This window comes from Anolis sagrei, chromosome 4, assembly GCF_037176765.1.
Source record: "Anolis sagrei isolate rAnoSag1 chromosome 4, rAnoSag1.mat, whole genome shotgun sequence".
NCBI classification, from domain to species: Eukaryota; Metazoa; Chordata; class Lepidosauria; order Squamata; family Dactyloidae; genus Anolis; species Anolis sagrei.
Window position 1 is genome coordinate 186569616 of NC_090024.1, and position 19652 is coordinate 186589267.

At 43.3% G+C, this 19652-nt stretch overlaps 1 protein-coding gene across 1 annotated transcript in view; it reads right to left on the bottom strand.

Moving 5' to 3' along the window:
• The window catches only part of LOC132773735 (chemokine-like protein TAFA-5), a 42806-nt gene that overhangs the window by 6125 nt on the left and 17029 nt on the right, over positions 1–19652 (bottom strand). Inside the window, exons 2-3 of the mRNA XM_060773175.2 lie at positions 13421–13573; positions 10324–10451 (exon numbers count right to left, since the gene is read on the bottom strand). Coding sequence (XP_060629158.1) covers positions 10324–10451; positions 13421–13573 — 281 coding nt within the window. The remainder of the gene's footprint in view (positions 1–10323; positions 10452–13420; positions 13574–19652) is intronic.

The following is a 19652-nucleotide window of genomic DNA, read 5'->3' on the forward strand; positions in this document are numbered from 1 at the left end:
CAAAAGAATGAATTTTTGCTGCTGTAGCCTTGGCACCCACTTGTCCCATTGTGTTGTGTGCTATTTGTAATGTCTTGAAAATACACAGGTCTTCAAAGGTTTGGTTTTTTGAAAAACTAGGCATGGTTTGCTGAGATGGGCTTATGATTTGAAAAGAAAATAATCTCTTGACCTGTTTTTAAAAGTGAATTACAGAGATGCTTTACAGAGGTACCAGAAATCCCCTGTTCACATCTTTTCCCACCCTGGGTGAAGGAGACTTTCCAGTAACTTAACAGAGATTCCTGTAACACCTACTCAATGTAAGTGATTTTGTTCTCATCAAACTTCAAGGGCAGTTATTTTCTTTCAACTATGACTCTCAGCATCCCCCTACTCATGTGGCCAGATTAGCCAAGGGCTAGTTTCAGCATCAAAGTGGGGGAGCCAGAATCCTTTTTGGACAGTGGCTGCCAGAATCCCCCAAGCAGCATTGCCATTAATTCAGGAGAACTTCTGAAAAGTTGGCTCTGCCACTGAGAAGGCAGTTGTGTGGATATGTAGTTACTTGCACATGCTCTGCTGTAAAATGCAAATTATTAAACATCTTTTCAAGTTTCTACCTTTCTGCAGAAGGGAAGGGATAGTGATCGTGATCATTTTACCATCCCCATTCAACTCTTGTTGTCAACAGTACTTTCTGGGGGAAAATAGGATCTGTCCCCTCTAACCTTTCTAATACAATAAGCAGCATACTCCAAAAAGCTATTGAACATTGGTAAGAACTACGAGAAAATGTACATCAGGGGAATTGGGGAAATATTCCCCCTCCCAAGATCACTCCTATGATTGTTTTCCCTTGGTGTGTCTCATGTGGATGGGAACAGAGCCATCCCACGTTGTCTCTCTGCTCTCAAGCAGGTCTCCATTCACTAACTCCATGCATTCCTTTTCCTTCCTTCTTTTTCCTTGTCTAGATCAACTTCCTCCCTCCCTCTCTTCTACCCTCCTTTGCTTCCCTTCTCCTCTTCTGCATCCCTTCTTTTCCTCTCCTCAAAGACCTCCAAGCCTAGTTTTAAGATATTTTCAAAAGCTTTTCTCCTCTGTTCATCTATGCAAGTCAGTATTCACCATTTTTCTCATCTACAAAGTTTCTCAAATATTATGGTGACCATGAACGATCATTTTCCTTACAGTCTTAGTTTACCTTTTTGTAAGCAGAAAAATGGAGGAGGGGGCTGAATCCAGTGTGCTCATTTTGTAATGAGGCAGTCCTTCTCTTTGGAACCAGAGATGGACAATTGTAAATCCCCACATTCCGCCATCACTGGCCATATTGACTGTTGGATGTTACCAGCCAATTTCCAGAGGACCATGAATTGAACAGCCTTGCTTCCAACATTATTAGGCAGGAAGGAGCACATTCATTCACTGCCCTTTCTCTTCTGTTAAAGCAGCAGGTGAGGAAGGAGGTTAGTGGAAGGGAGGAACCAGGGTGTGGGAGGTACCTTCATACATTTAAAGCATGGTTCATAGTCTGAAGAGTGAGCCACCACATCTCTCATAGTACAGGAATGATGTACCTGTCACCTCTGCCCTGGTTCAGCTTCAGATAGAATATATCACTGCAGCTCCCATCAGACTTTTCCAGCATAAACAATGGTGAGGAATGATGGGAACTTTAGTCTGGCAATTTCTAGAAGTCCAGAAGCTCCCGATTCCTGCCTCATCATCATCCTTGGAAATCAAGACATCTCTAGCATTTCCTCCAGATGCTGCTATTGCCACATACCCTGAAGAAGACTAGCAGTGTGTGTGTATTTGCTCTGGGTTTGAAGTGAATTTGTGACAAAACAGAATTGCTGCCTAAAAATATGATTTCAGAGATGGATAATGAAGTAAGTGCTTTGAAAAAGTTCAAAGCAGAAAAAATGCTTAAATATTTGGGTGTTACAATCATGAAGAACAGTTTATTATTTCAAAACACCCAAGAAAAAGCCTGGAAAGGAAAGAAACTTAGAAAAATGAGAAGAGTTAAATATATGTATCTTTGAAGTAGAATTGCAGTAATAAAAACAAATGTGTCGCCAAGGCTTTTCTTTCTCTTTCAAATGACCCTGATGATAAAAATGGAATACCTTTTGTGAAATGGCAGAAAGAGATTTCTAGATTTGTCTGGCAGGCAAAGAAACCCAGAATAAAATTTAAAACTCTGTATGAAGCTTTAAAAAGGGGGGCAGCTTGGGAGTGCCTAATGCCAAATTGTATTATGAGGACTGTTGTTTTGTATGCTTGAAAAAATGGATGTTGCTTAGAGATGTGAGACTCTTAGAACCTGAAGGACAAAATTTAAGATTTAGTTGGTGTATTTACATTTGGTACAATAAAGTGCAGTAGATGTTGCATTTAATATTTGTTGTGTTAAAAGGCTACAAATTTGGCATAGGTAAACATTTTTGTAAGATAATATTAACCAGTTCACTGCAGAAAGCTTTTTAAAAATGAAATAATGTTTAAAATTTGAGATAGTTGATTGATTATGATGTATTGGAAGTTTAAACCAAGAGAGATTTTTATGGAACACAAAGGTCTTAAATGTTTGCTTATATACAATTTAAAAACAAATCTAATCCAAATAAGAGAAATTTAGCCATAGCCGTTATTCAGGGTTATGCAAAGACGATGAACATGTAATTTTAAAAGTGTATAAATAGTTTGTGAAATACAGGAAACTGGGATAAGATTCTACCTGAACATTAGGAAGAACTTTCTAACTGTGAGAGCAGTTCAGCAGTGGGACTCTCTGCCCAGAGTCTGGTGGGGACTTCTTCTTTGGAGGGTTTTAAACAGAGGCTAGATGGCCATCTGTCGGGGGTGCTTTGAATGTGATTTTCCTGCTTCTTGGCAGGGGGTTGGATTGGATGGCCCATGAGTTCTCTTCCAATTCTATGATTCTAAGATGATGTATATTTAGATCTAACTCTAAATAAGCTGTCAAAAGTGTCCCAGAATGTTTCTAGCAAATGTTGATGTCAAGATAAGGAAGGCTCCTTTTTCATATTTAGTACACTTGTAAGAAGGCAAAATGTCATTGCTTTAGGATTTATATGCGAATTCAGAAATAAATTAAAGGTGGTTTTTGCAGTGTTACTAGAAATGCTTTTCTTTAGCATTATGGATAAAGAAATGGCGAGTAAATATGAACCACTACTTCAATATATGATAACAGCAGCAAGGATATAGTTTACTCCAACTTGGAAATGGGTTAAAGCACCAATGATGGAAGAATGAATTGCCAAGGTTGCAGAGTTAGAACAAATGAACACATAACTTGTAAGACTGGAAACCATTTATGGATATTTTTAGCAATAAGACATTTAGCAATTTAATAATCTGTGGTTATGGTTATTAGTACTTTTGCAGGATTATTTAGTTGGATCTTTAATGGTTGAACAGTATTTCTTTTTTCTTTACTTTCATAAAGCCAGGAGAGGGGGTTGGACCTTTTTTCCCTTTCACCTCTCTTTTTCTTTTTCTTCTTCTTCTCTCTTTATATTTTTAATGTATACTACAGATGCTCTTCTAAATTCAAAGGTTCTGTATCCATTGTTTCTACCATTGAAACTATCCCTCCCCCACCAAAAAAACAAACAAACCTTGATTTTACCATTTTATATAAGGAACACCATTTTACGATACCAGTGTATCTAATGGAACTTGAGCATTCTGGAACCAAACCAAGCCATTGTAGATAGCAAGGGCCCATTGTACTTTCATTGCAAGTTAAATTGTTATATTAACCATTTTTTTAAAAAAACCCAACAGTAATGCATATACAGGCAGAGCCCAAGTTACGAACAAGAGAAGTTCTATGTGTTGTTGAAGGCTTTCATGGCCAGAATCATTGGATTGCTGTGAGCTTTCTGAGCTGTATGGCCATGTCCCTGAAGCATTATCTCCTGACATTTCACCCAAATCTATGGCAGGCTTCCGCAGAGGTTGTGAGGTCTGTTGGAAACTAGGCAAGTGAAGTTTCTGTATCTGTGGAATGTCCAGGGTGGGAGAAAGAACTCTTGTCTGCTTGAGACAAATGTAGATGTTGCAATTGGCTACCTTAATCAGAATGTAATGGCCTTGTCGCTCCAAAGCCTGGCTGATTGCTGCCTGGGGGACTCCTTTCTTGGGAGGTGTTAGCTGGCCCTGGTTGATTCTTGTCTAGAATTTCCCTGCTTTTTGAAAGTTAACAGGAAAATTCCAGACAAGAAGCCTTCTACAACACATTTAAATGTATTATTTTGGTAACACGACCATACATCTCACAGCAACCCAAGATAGGTTCTGCAGATTTATTGTTAAATTGAATTTGTTTGTGAATCAGAACTATATATGTATGTATGTACGTACGTACGTATATGGCTGGAGTTTTGCATTTGTAATGTATAACTCCAGCCATACACACACACACACACAGATCCACAGATACATACAGTACATACACACACACATACATACATACATACAGAAATTTGGATAGCACAGAGAAGGGTTAACACCCCTGTGGTACTTGTTTTTCTGTTTGTGCACCTGTTCAGAAGATTTCAGCACACTTGCTGTCCTTGTGACAATTGGATTTTGAAAAAATTGGCTTGTTATGGAAGCAAAGATTGATGCTAAAGCTTCAGTAGACACACCTTTTCCCCATGATAACTCTTTCAGAAGTGAATTTCCTTTCCAATGAGTAGATTCTCTCACTTCTTGTTGTCTCACTCCCATTCTTAACTGTGAGTCATATCTAAGTTGGATGTTTGTAACTCGGGGACTGCCTGTATATCTTTGCCAAGGCAGTGGTCTGGGCCACTTACTATGCTGCTGCCGTCCTGTGTTGAGAAGAGAGCTTTGAGAACAGGCTTTGCCAGCTCATTCTGCAGGCCTTATTTTGTGCAGGAGAGCTTTGTCTAAGATGCATCTAGATCCGTCGCTACCTGTCTGGGCAGCAGACGCTTTAAGAGGGCCTTGGAGAGTACAATCCCCCAGTTGCCTGCAGCGAATGCCACAAAACAAATTGCCTGATGTGGGTCCTGTGAGCCAGTTATATAAATAGCCAGCAAAGTCCTCATGTGTAGCTCATGTGCAAACTCTATTAGCAAGGCTGATTTCCCCCCAGGCAGCCGGGCTAGGCGATGCTTCCCCTGCACTCACAGGATAAACTGGAAGAAATAAATGCACTGCAATTTCTGTCACGGCTCATCCTAGCAAGAGGCCAGCTTCAGTTCCCAGGATTTCCGGGAACCATCTCAATTCCAATGATGCGTGAAAGTTAATTCCCAAGCACTCTGGATGCTGGACACTGTCCATTATTTCCCAGAGACAAACCCATCTTGCAAGCATCCTGTGCCTAGGGACACAGTTTGCAGCACAAGTATGCATGCATATGTACACGGACACACAGACATACATATGCAGATACAGGCATATTAATTCACATGTGTATATACACTTGAAGTGAATTAAAACATCACACAGCAAAGATGTGTGATGAGATATAGGCCCCTTCTACACGGCCCTATATCTCAGGATCTGATCCCAGATTATCTGCTTTAACCTGGATTATATGAATCTGCATTACCATATAATCTGGGATAAATAGTTTATCTGGGATCAGATCCCGGGATACAGGAGCAGTGTGGAAAGGGCCTTAACTCAATCTGTAATGGCAGAATAATATATTTCTCTGACGGTATCCATACTGCCATGTATCACAGGATCTGATCCCTGATAATCTGGCAGTATAGACTCATATAATCCAGTTCAAAGTAGACAATCTGAGATCAGATCCTGGGATATAGGGTAGTATAGATCCAGACTCAGACCCCATCTACCCTGCCATATAAAATCTGGATTATCTGCTTTGAATTGGTTTATATGGCAGTGCAGACTCATATAATCCAATTCAAAGCAGACAATCTGAGATGAGATCCTGGGATATAGGGCAATGTAGCTCCAGGCTCAGACCCCTCTACACTGCCATATAAAATCTAAATTATCTGCTTTTAATTGGATTATATGGCAATGTAGACTCATATAATCCAATTGAAAGCAGATAATCTGTATTATCTGATTTGATAATCTGAATTATATGGCATTGTAGATCCAGCCTTAGTGGATGTTTAGTATATTAGTATTGATGTATTGGCTAGTTTGTATTTATGATTTTAGTGTTAGGATTGTGTTTGAGCTTTAGTTTACTTGTGATCTACCTTTTCTTCTCCTGTTTTTGGTTTTCCTTCCCCACTTCTTAATGTTTAATAGAGTTTATTTACACTGTTGTATTAATGAAGTTTGACACTACTTTAACTGCCATAGCTCAATACTATAATATCCTGGGAGTTGTACAGGGTTAGTCAAAATGCATAGGCCAATAAGCCATTCAATTGAATGGCTTATTGGCCTATGAATTTTGACTAACCCTGTAGTTTGGTGAGATAGAGAAGACAAAAGACTTTGTAAAACCACAGCTCCCATGCTTCCACATCACTGAGCCACAAGTGGTGTCAAACAAATTAATATAATTTACATTAGTAGAGATGTGCTCCAGTTGTATTTAATGACAGTGTTCTTCAGATCCGCTCTTCACACCTTAATTATAATGTCATACTGTGTGAGGTGAAAGGTTTGTGCCATTTGTCTGAGCTACCACATTTTCTCCTCCTGTTCTTTTTCCACACTAATCTGATGAACAGAAGTGGGGCTTGGATGGCCTTTTAGATATCTACTGAATTTCTTCCATTTGCAGGCAAAGCAAACCTGCTTTTTCAGAATAGCTTTTGGAGGAGGGGGCATGTCAAGGGCCACTTGAGAGTACTGTTCCTGTCAAGAGTAGGGCATGATGAAGTGGATGAGTCTAGACACATGGCAGGATCTTCCTGCCACCACTAAGTCATTTATAATACTGTTTTCCTGTGCAACTGCTCAAAGGGATGTGCGAATGCTCTCATGGTGATGGGCTATCCCAAGGTAATTTCCTGTGTTAAATTGGAAAATAGACAATGAGTGAGGGAAGAATTCTAATTTTTATACAGTTCAGGGAGAAGGGAAAGGGGAATTATGCTACTGGGTTGCTGTAATGCAGGATTATTTTCCTGAGATGTTGAAATTGCAGCACAAAATGACCTTGACAGATTAGAGAGCTGGGCCAAAACTAACAAAATGAATTTCAATAAAGATAAATGTAAGATACTACACTTAGGCAGAAAAAATTAAATGCAAAGGTATAGGATGAGTGATGCCTGGCTTGACAACAATCCATGTGAAAAATATCTTGGAGTTTTTGTGGACAACAAATTGAACATGAGCCAAGAGTGTGATGCAGCAGCTAAAAAAGCCAATGGGATTTTGGCCTGCATCAATAGGAGTATAGTGTCTAGATCAAGGGAGGTCATGGTGCCTCTCTATTCTGCTTTGGCTAGAACTCACCTGGAATAACGCTGTGTCCAATTCTGGGCATCAGAGTTTTAAAAGAGATATTGACAAGCTGAAATAAGTCCAGAGGAGGGCAACTGAAATGATCCAAGGTCTGGAGACCATGCCCTATCAGGAGCATCTTAAAGAGCTGGGTATGTTTAGCATGCAGAAGATAAAGTTGAGAAGAGGCATGATAGCCATGTATAAACATATGGAAAAGTGTCATAAGGAGGAGGGAGAAAGCTTGTTTTCTTCTGCCCTGGAAACTAGGACTCAGAGCAATGGGTTCGAATTACAGGAAGGAGATTCCACCTGAACATTAGGAGGAACTTCCTGACTGTAAGAGCTGTTCAACAATGGAGCTCTCTGCCTCAGAGTGTGGTGGAAGCTCCTTCCTTGGAAACATGGCTGGATGGCCATCTGTCAGGGATAATTTGATTGTGTTTTTCCTGTATGGCAGGGGGTTGGTCTAGATGCCCCATGTGGTCTCTTCCAACTCTATTATTCTATGATTCTGTGATTCTATGAATTCCAAATTCATCTTTAAATATAACCACCAATTGTTCATCATGATACAATAATAATCTTCAGACGTGTTGGGATGGATAGAATTGTTAACTGCAGCAAAAACAACAAGTGGTTTTGTGGTGTCTGAGACATGAACACACGAGGGATAGGGCCTTCTCAGTGGTGGCCCCCCGGCTGTGGAACACCCTCCCTGTTGACATCAGACAGGCACCCTCCCTTATGTCCTTCCGGAAGAGCCTGAAGACATGGCTATTCGAGAAGGCATTTAACTAAAGGCTACAGTAACTGGAAATGACAACTGGAACGGAATATAGACTACGAGATTGGTTATGATTCTATGATAAGACAAAGTGGATTATTTTAGTGTAATTTAAATGATAATGTATTAGTGATTTGTTGTTCTTTGCCATTGTAGTTGACTGTAAAATATGCTTTTTATATGTTGTACACCGCCGCGAGTCGCCCTAGGGCTGAGAGCGGCGGTTAACAAATGCACCAAATAAATAAATAAATAAATAAATTTCAATCCAACCTAAGAAGTATTGCCATCTATGGAATTATGGATGCTGATCAAATCTAGGTGGCTTTTAAGTGCCCTATGATGCCTTCTTTAAAACAAAAAAAATGGTTGGAGAATTCTTTAAAAAAATCACTTATGCTCCAATGTTCCACAAAGGTTACTAGTTATCTTTACATTAATATATTTTGAATGTATCTATTTTCTCACTGTGAATAACTAAAATAGTTCTATTAGTTACATCCCTCTCTTAAATATTTGAATTTCACTGCCCTATCCTACAAAACATACTGAAACAACTTGTTTTGTAAACCTGTAACTATTTTTGTTATTTTTATAGTGTTTATAAATAAAGTTAAAACTAAACACTAAGTTTAAAAGTTACAGTTATGCAACAAAAGGAGTGGAGATATTTTCTTTGTTGCATTACAATTAAACAGTAAGATGCCCATTACTAAAGGAATCCATATCTGCAGTTTCAATTGCTGTGCCCAGGGAAAAATGGTCTCTCTAGGAATTTGCTAGATCAGTGGTTCTCAACTTGTGGGTCCCCAGGTTTTGGCCTTCAACTCCCAGAAATTCCAACAGCTGGTAAACTGGCGGGGATTTCTGGGAGTTGTAGGCCAAAACACCTGGGGACCCTCAGGTTGAGAACCACTGTGCTAGATCCTCCAAGAAATACTATGGTATGCTTTCCCCAGAAGTTACCACAGTTTTGCACCAGAAGTCCTACCAAATTCCTAGACCTTTCTGTGAATCTCGAAGTCCTCCAACACAACTCCATGGCATACTGGGGCTAGAAGTTAGTTACTGTAATGTAATGGTGTTTGATCATATCTATAATTTCAGGAAATGGTGACCTGGTTGCAAATTGTATATTTCACACAGATATAGGAGTCTTACTGTACTGTATGTTAGTTATGCTTCACTTGTTGCCAACCCCCCACTCACCCAACATTTTGGCAATCATCACAAATAATTAATTATTTGTAACTAATTGTTTCCAAACTACAGGTTGTACTCCCATAGGCTTTACTAGTAGTGTAACCATGCTTGTGGAGGTGGAACATAGAAAAGAACAAGGCAGACGTGCAGCACCGGAAAGAGAAAGCTGCCCAATCTGCAATGTTTCCCAGATTCTTGGCTTTCAGAAACCAAGGCAGAAAGAACAAGCGGCTTAGAAAATCACCTGTCTCATGGCACAGCTGACTTTCCAAGCCAGCCTTCCCACACTGCCTATATTTCCCACACTGCCTATAATTCAAAGCCAGGAATCTAAGAAACAGATGGCATGGAGCAGGCAGCCCTCCCTCTTTACCTCTGCCTCTTTGCTGTGCAAGTGTGAAGAAAGTAGAATTGCTGGGGGAGTGGATGGCTATGATAACATACCAATACAAACAGAATCTTGGTTTGGGCTTGTAGAATACTGTGGAAAGTGGAATCAAGAGTTCTACGTGACCAATATGCATTTCCCTGGTCATTGCTGGCTACATCTAGCAACACTTTCCGAGTCCAGCAGCTGCATGACACATCTACTCTGCCTTTGGAAGTTTGAGGGCTATAATGCTCAGAACACCAAACTGCATGCTTGACGGAGATTGCACTCCCCTGCATACATTAATAATGAATGCAGTTCCCAATATGGCCAACCCAACATGTACACTTAGTCTAGAGCCAAACGTCAAGCTGCAGGCTTGACGGAGATTGCACTCTCCTACATGCATTTACAAGAAATGCATTCCCAGAATCCCCTACCCAGCATGTTGACTTATTCTAGAACCAAATTGTTATCATCGGGTCCCCTTCCTTCTCATCTTGACTGGTTAAAAGAGACTTACCGTGACTGTTTTTATTCGTCCCAGTTGTCTAGTGCAGCTCCAACCTGAACGATTTATTAGCAATGTGCATTGTTCCCCGTCGTCGCAGGGCTCCATCCCACACCACTGTCTGTTGACAATGATCTGAGCTGCCAGACAGATATTGTGAGAGAGGAAAAGGGAGAGAGAAGGGTGTGGAAAGAAAGGGAGGCAAACGATAGGAACAGAAATTAGTCATACGTACAACAACAGATTTAAAAACAAAAATATAATTTTTGCATGCTCAGGCTTTGGTGGACTATCGCTCCCCTTATCCAGAGTCAGCATACCTTTGGTGGCTAGGGGTGAAAGAAGATTCAGGCTTACCCATCTGTTAAAGATGCCTCTCTGCTGCTGTCCATTTGATGGGTTCACATAAAGATGCAGTTAAGATTATTATGGTAATCCCCAAATGAACCCTGTAAAACGTCCCCCATGGCCCTCAATTGAATAAGAACTGGGCATTATGATACAAGGCTAAATAACAGGATTAAGATTTCAACCCTATATTTAATTACAAGAGAGCAAACTGTACTACAAGAAAAAAAAACAGGGAAAGGGGGAGAGAATGGGATTTACTTCTGAGTGTCTGATCTTGGAAGTTAAGCAAGGTCAACACTGGTTAGGACTTGGATGAGACACCACTAATGAATATCAGGTGCTGTAGGCCATATTTCAGAAAAAAGAACTGGCAAAACCACATCTGAGTTTTAATTGCCTAAGAAAATGCTATGAAATTCATTGGGTTGCTTGAAGGCTTATGCACACTCACTCATTGAGGTACAAGATTGTACAATTACATTTTCCATCACTGTGAAAGCACCTTGCAAAAGAAAGGGTAAAAAAAATAATAGGATGAGTAGAAGAAAGAGCAGAATAAAGGGAAAATATTGGCGGAGAATGGAAAATGAATCAAATCTATTATTCTTTGTGCTGTAGTTATAACACCTCCGATTATGAGTTAATAGCCACCTGCAGGCTTAGAATAGCCTCATACTCAAAACATGTATCAAAAGCCCACCCACAGGCAAGGGACACATCCACCACACACATAGCAACACTATGTAGCATGTTGCTGTGGCACAAGTGCAGCACATAGCAACACAAGGCAATACATGCCCACACAGCAGTGCCTCACTAAAGCCTCCTCCCTGTAAGGCTGGAGTGGACAAAGAGAGTATTTGGGGTGTTTCCCATTCTGATTTTCTAGTTGTATGCAGCAACTCCACAAATGGGATCAGGCAGGACAGTTACCTAGATTATAAATTAACACTTTTGTGGAGACTAACCAGTTTTCCACAGCTCAAGACTGAGGTATCATGGGACTCAACCCGTAGCATCCCACAGCGGGTGCAAATTGCACCCGGTGACACCATCGTAAGGGAGGGGGATTTTTTTTTGTCGTGTCAGGAGCAACCGCTCCTGTTGTGAGAGAAATGGACGTCTGCAAGGACGTTGCCAAGGGGATGCCTGGATGATTTTTTTGATGTTTTATCATCCTTGTGGGAGGCTTCTATCATGTCCCCGCATGAGGAGCTGGAGCTAATAGAGGGAGCTCATCCGCCTCTCCCCGGATTCGAACCTGCGACCTGTCAGTCTTCAGTCCTGCTGGCACAGGACTTTAACCCACTGCGCCACTGGGAGGGGGATGAAATTGTTCCATTCTCTGCAAGCTCTTTTGCTTCCTGAGAATCCTTCTGTCATGTAGTCTACCTGATTTTTACTAGATTGTGGGCAGGAATCGAAGTTGGTAGATGACCTATTTCCCTTGCACTGATCTTAGGTCTGACTGAAAAAGTTTAATTTTGCAAATGGGAACATTTTCACTTTATCTCCCATGATGCTGAGATGTTTTGCAGCAGAAAAAGATATCACCAGTCTCCGAAGCCACTGGGAAATTCTCACAGACTGTGATGTGCACTAGCACAAAAACAGATAAAACCTCATCATGCTTCAACATCTTTAAAGATTTTCTCTTCCTTCCTGATGTGCAGCTCACTAAAGCAAGTTATTGAAGTAAGAAGACAAAGCTTTCACTTTCAAGCCTAAATTCAGGGTGATGTTAGTGGAGGAAAAGACTATGTGAAGAAAAGTAGGAGACGCCTGAGGCACTGCCTTGGCTGATTGATTGGGGAGGCTATCCAAGGCCCCTTCCACACAGCTGTATAAAATCCCACATTATCTGCTTTGAACTGGGCTATATGACAGTGTGGACTCAGATAATCCAGTTCAAAGCAGATATTGTAGATTACCTGCCTTGATATTCTGGGTTAGATGGCTGTGGGGAAGGGCCCCAAGAGAGTTCAGATCACAGAGGGACTTAGGGAAAGCCAGGAAATAGAAAAGGCAGGCAAGGTGGCCTGGTAAACAATGGACTTGGGTAGCTGACTGAAGCTCCCCTTGTGTCTTAGCAAATATATTATTGTTATTGACTTGTCTGTGTTTTTGTCTGATCCTTGGGTCTTGAACACACCCAACCTATCTGTGCATACTTATTGGTGCTACAGCCATTTTCCTTAATCTTAAAATAAAGACCTTTCTCCCTGCCCTAAGAAGCTCTGGGTGTGCTTGATAGGTCATGCTACTGCAAGCAGTTGATGCATCCCTTCTGATGGAGAATCCAGGCCCCTTCCACACATCCCTATATCCCAGAATATCAAGGCAGGAAATCCCATATTATCTGAGTGTAGACTCAGATAACTCAGTTCAAAGCAGATATTGTGGGATTTTCTGCCTTGATCTTCTGGGATATAGGGCTGTGTGGAAGGGCCCACAGTCTCCACAACAGTATGCTATTAGGGTTGTGTTGTTTTTCACAACTCTGGTAACTGTAAGATGTTGTTTATGTGCTTTCCAGGAGCCCCCACTTCTGCAACTGGCTTCCCATCAAATTATGCAAGCATTTGCAAAGACAGCTGTGCAACTGGTGTTTTTGTTGGTTATTCAATTGCTTTTCCAACCAGGTTTCTACAACTGGAAACTGCTTTGGATTCCCGCATTCCATATATGTGGAACTGACTATACACAATTGTGGTATCATTTGAACTACTGGAATAATATTACTGAATGCTGGCCTTACCATCCACACAGGCAGGTTTTGCTTTTGTTGTCCCAGCGACTTGGCCTCGCCTACAGGAACACCGTGCCGTCTGCCTGGCGATCATCCTCTTGGGATGGCTCAAATCTCTGTCCAATGCTGTGATTTCACACGTCCCTACTTCCAGTTCCTTTCCTGCAAGAAGACATCAGGAGACAAAGCAAACGTAATTCCTGCAAAAGAGGACAAGTGTGTAGCCTGTTCACCAGACAGAAAGAACTGAGAGCCCTCTTTGGGAAACAGTGTAACCTAAGGTAACAATCCAACTGGCACTCTATTAATTAAGAAACTGGGACGGATCCCAGCGGCAATACACTAATTGAGAAACCAGGATCTTATCCAGGACAAGATGACAAACAGTCTTCTCACCTGAGCAAGAAAAACCTATCCTCTAATCTGATAGATGAACGACTAACAGATATGGATGCAAATTCACTAAATGCTTCCTACCAATAGTCTCAGCTTCATCCATGCAACTCTCTTAAATTGAAGATCCATAAATGTTGGCAATGTACAGACCCAAACATAGTGCATGCAAGGACATTATAATATTCTGCTTAGGTCAACACTCCCCACCTTAGTGTTCTAGCATGCTCTTGTGCAAAATATAAAAATCATTCTACTGAGTTGTTCAATAATAATAATAATAATCATAACAACAACAACAACAACAACAACAACAGCTTTGCTACTCCAAATCTGGACCTAACTAAGAACAGAGAAATAGCTGGGCCTGTACAGTGGTGGCTGGCTGTCCAAATGCAGACAGAAGAACATCATTTACTGGAATAAGATCACTGACTAGGGTATTGCTCAAAACCAGTTGACTCAAATGTCATTCACGCAATTAAGCTACTAGAGCAGAATTCAAAAAACGTACTTCTTCTTTTCCAAACCTGGCACTAAATCCAGATGATGTTAAATCTCTTTCTTCTTTCTCACCAGCCCCATAGGGATTTAATGTCGAGGCACTCTCTAGTTTGATGTTATTGTATTATTGGTATCATACAGATAATTATAAACCTGAGTATCCAAACATGGTATCTGTAGGAATCAATGACTCCACAAACACTTTCTTTGATGCTTGCCACAATTCCTGCCTCTCCTGATTTTTAAGAACAGTTAAGAATAAGTTAATATATAGCATGAAAACTTTTGCAAGGGCATTCATGACATTGTTTCATGACATTGTTTCAGAATCCTATATATACTAAGTGGTCTAATAAAGTTGGGGACTTCTTGCAATAAGACAACTGTCTTTTCTGTGAAGCACAGATGAGCAGCTGATTCTACACACTCAATCCTTACAAGCTTTCCAGGAGAAGTAATTTGCATTTTAATAAATACTGCAAAGCACTTGGAAACTCAAGCTGTTCTGTTGCCATCTATCCAGATGTTTTACTTAAGAAAATTGTTATCTCCAGTCTGTAGCCCAGAAGATACCAAACAAGAACTGGTTAGCTGCTTTGAGTCTCCTTGTGGAGAGGATAAGTAGAATAATAATAATAATAATAATAATAATAATAATAATAATAATAATAACAATAACAACAACAACAGTAATAATTCATTGGAACTTGTGCCACAAATACCATCTGCCTGCGACAAAGAACTGGTGGGATCACAAGCCTGAAAAGGTTACAGAAAATGAACATATCAAACTACTCTGGGACATCCGAATTCAGACTGCCAAGAGTTTTGGAGCGCAATACTCCTGACCTCGTGATCGTGTTTGAAAACAAAGTATGGATCATCAATGTTGCAATCCCAGGGTGACAGCAAAATTGAAGAGAAACAACTGGAAAAGCTGACACGATACGAGGATTTAAAGATCGAATTGCAGATACTCTGGCACAAACCAGTCAAGGTGGTACCTGTGGTGATTGGCACACTGGGTGCAGTGCCTAAAGACCTTGGTCTGCACCAGAGGCAGCCCTAGGTAATTTTCAACGGTAAGCAAACAGTATCCCCTAACCAATCACTGATATATGTGGTAATGTGGTAATAAGACCATAATATAGCGCTTAGTGGCGCCTGTTCCGTAGCCAACTGTTTGCACTTTACCAACTGTGGCACTTTACCCCTCCCAACTCCTCCTGCCGCACTTTAGTAGTATAGAGGGCCAAATATTTTCTGTTGAGGCTGTTGCGCTTTAATATCTTGTTGCACTTTAAAAACCTTGCACCTTAAGAATTACTCGGTAGCCGCAGAATTTACCTTGCACTTTGCACTTTAAGACTCTAGTATTCAAGGATCATCCTATTTCGCGGCTAACGCTTGCCTCTGGTACCCTTCATCTACCGAAGTGTCCATTTCCATCCATGTGGTCCCCCACCCTCCTATGCTTACTGTCTCTGTCACTATTATCTGGTGGAAGGGGCAGGGGAGGTAGTGGGCTGGAACCTGTGGGAAACAATGAGGGGAGGAGGGGGGATGAAGAAGGCCAGCACAATTGGCAAGATAAAACGCCAACATCCCAAACAGCTGGTGAAAGTGTGATTAAGACCCTAGCCAGAAATAGCGGCATGGAGGAGGGGAGGTGTCCCACTAGCCGAGGGGCCCCCATAGAGGTCGTGGTGGGAAGGAGGAGATGCGGGAAAAGGAGACCTCAAATTCGGCCAAATTCGGACCACTTATCTATAATCAAAATTCCAAATCGGTCTCCTAAGGTAAATTGGTGTAACCAGGTGAGCGGACCCTCCGGTCTGAAGGTGGTGCTGTTGAACGCCAGATCTGTCAACGGAAAAACGACCTGGATCCAGTACTTAATCCTGGACGAACGGGCAGATCTGGCGTGCATCACGGAGACCTGGTTGGATGAAGCTGGAGGAGTAAATCTGACCCAGCTTTGTCCTCCGGGTTTCTCCGTGCAGCACCAACCTAGATCCGGAGGGCGGGGAGGTGGGGTCGCAGTGGTCTATAGGGACTCCATCCATCTGACCAGGTGCCCCATCCCGCAGACCGCAAATTTCGAAAGCGTCTACCTGAGGGTGGGTGACCGGGACAGTATAGGGATTCTAGTAGTGTACCGTCCACCTCGCTGCACTACAGTCTCCCTACCTGAGCTAGCGGGGGTGGTCTCGAGCCTGGCATTGAAGTCTCAACGGCTTCTTGTGCTGGGAGACTTCAACGTCCATGCCGAGACGACCCTCACAGGCGCGGCTCAGGACTTCATGTCTGCCATGGCAACCATGGGGCTGTCCCAACAAATATCTGGCCCCACCCACTGTGCTGGACACACATTGGATTTGGTTTTCTGTCAGGGATGGGAACAGGGTGGCGGTGTGGAGGAGTTGTCCATCTCTCCGTTGCCATGGACCGACCACTTCCTGATCAGATTTAGGCTCACTGCGCCCCCTAACCTCTGCAAAGGTGGAGGACCCATTAAGATGGTCCGCCCCAGGAGACTGATGGATCCGAATGGCTTCCTGACGGCTCTTGGGGATTTTCCCGCCACCTCGGTAGGTGACCATGTCGAAGCCTTGGTGGCTCTCTGGAATGGGGAGATGACCAGGGCTATTGACATGATTGCTCCGGAACGTCCCCTCTCAAGTAGCCGAGCTAAACCAGCCCCTTGGTTTACTGAGGAGCTGGCAGCTATGAAGCGAAGGAAGAGGGAACTAGAGAGCGTGTGGCGTTCGGAACCGAGCGAGTCAAACCGAGCACGGTTTGTGTCCTTTCTTAGGGCATATGCTGCGGCAATAAAGACCGCAAAGAAAACTTTCTTTGCGGCCACTATTGCGTCTGCAAAGAACCGTCCGGCGGAGCTGTTTCGGATTGTCAGAGGTCTTTTAACTCCCGCCTCTGCAGGTGGGAGCCCTGACAATTCGGTCGCGCGCTGTGAAGCATTTGCTCGGTTCTTCGCAGACAAAGTCGCCTTGATCCGTTCTGGGCTGGACGCCGCGTTAGATGCAGACTCTGTGGATGTAACGAGAGCACCTGCTTGTCCTATTTTGTTGGATTCTTTTCAGTTTGTGAAACCCGAGGATGTGGACAAGATGCTTGGAGGAATGAGGCCCACCACGTCCATCCTAGACCCCTGCCCATCCTGGCTTCTGAGAGAGGCCAGAGGGGGATTGGCCGAGTGGGTAACAGTGGTGGTGAATGCCTCCCTTCGGGAAGGCAAGATTCCAGCGAGCCTAAAACAGGCTATTATAAAGCCGCTGTTGAAGAAGCCATCACTGGACCCCACTAAATTGGACAACTTTCGGCCTGTTTCCAATCTCCCCTTTTTGGGCAAAGTCATGGAAAGCGTGGTGGCCTCACAACTCCAGGTATTCTTGAGAGACACGGATTATCTGGATCCGGCACAGTCTGGTTTCAGACCGGGGCATGGTACCGAGACGGTCTTGGTCGCCTTAGTGGATGATCTGCGCCGGGAGCTAGACAGGGGGAGTGTGTCCCTGTTGGTGCTCCTGGACCTCTCAGCGGCCTTCGATACCGTCGACCACGGTATCCTTCTGGGGCGCCTTGCGGAAATGGGTCTTGGAGGCATTGCTTTGCGGTGGCTCCGGTCATTTCTGGAGGGTCGCACCCAGAAGGTGTCATTGGGGGACTCCTGTTCCGCACCACAACCTTTGACTTGTGGGGTGCCACAGGGTTCCATACTGTCCCCCATGCTGTTTAACATCTACATGAAGCCGCTGGGTGAGATCATCCGGAGTTTCGGGGTGCGGTGTCATCTGTACGCAGATGATGTCCAACTCTGTCACTCCTTCCCACCTGCTACTAAGGAGGCTGTCGAGGTCCTGAACCGGTGCCTGGCCGCTGTAACGGTCTGGATGAGGGCGAACAAACTGAAACTAAATCCAGACAAGACAGAGGTACTCCTGGTCAGTCGCAAGGCCGAACGGGATATAGGGTTACAGCCTGTGCTGGACGGGGTCGCACTCCCCTTGAAGGCGCAGGTTCGCAGCTTGGGTGTGACCCTGGACTCATCGTTGAGCCTGGATCCCCAGGTTTCAGCGGTGACCAGGGGAGCATTTGCACAGCTTAGGCTTGTGCGCCAGCTGCGCCCGTATCTCGGGAAGTCTGACTTGGCCACGGTGGTACACGCTCTTGTCACATCCCGCCTGGATTACTGCAACGCTCTCTACGTGGGGCTGCCCTTGAAGACGGCCCGGAAGCTTCAGCTGGTCCAGCGTGCGGCAGCCATGTTACTAACTGGAGCGGGTAGCAGGGAGCACACAACGCCCTTGTTGTCCCAGCTTCACTGGCTGCCGATTTGCTACCGGACCCAATTCAAGGTGCTGGTCTTGGCCTACAAAGCCCTAAACGGTTCCGGCCCAAAATACCTTTCTGACCGCATCTTGGCCTACGAGCCCACGAGGACCTTGAGATCGTCTGGGGAGGCCCTTCTCTCGATCCCGCCTGCATCACAGGCATGGCTGGCGGGGACGAGGGAGAGGGCCTTCTCGGTGGTGGCCCCCCGGCTGTGGAACACTCTCCCGGCACACATCAGACAGGCGCCCTCCCTCATGTCCTTTCGAAAAAGCCTTAAGACCTGGCTGTTCGAGAGGGCATTTAATTAAGTGCTAAGCAACAACATTACGGTAATGAGAACTGGAATGGTATAAGGAAAATGAGACTGGCTATGATTCTACTAAGAGACGAAGCGGATTTTTATGTAGTTTGTATTTGTTGTATAGTCATATGTTGTTGATACTGGCCTCTGTAACTGTCTTTTTATGTGTACTGTACACCGCCATGAGTCGCCCGTAAGGGCTGAGAATGGCGGTCAATAAGTGCATCTAATAAATAAATAAATAAATAAATAAATATATTTTCTGTTCATCGTGGGAGTTATGTGTGCCGTATTTGGTTCAATTCCAGTGGAGTTCAGAATGCTCTTTGATTGTAGGTGAACTATACATCCCAGTAACTACAACTCGCATATGTCAAGGTCTATTTTCCCCCAAGAGTGCCTCAAGAGCGCCCCTGGGCAAAATCAACTATACTGCAAATGCTTACTTTGCGTAATGGGTTAAGCCGCCCCTGGTCTGCACTTAAACACAATCGGAGCTGATAAAATTACCATCTGCCAGCTGCAAAAGGCCACCTTACTGAGATCTGCACACATTATTCGCCGATACATCACACAGTCCTAGACACTTGGGAAGTGTCCGATGTGTGATCTAATACAACAGCCAGCGGAGTGATCTTGTTTGCTGTGGACTCATCTTGTTGTGTTTCTAATAATAATAATAATAATAAT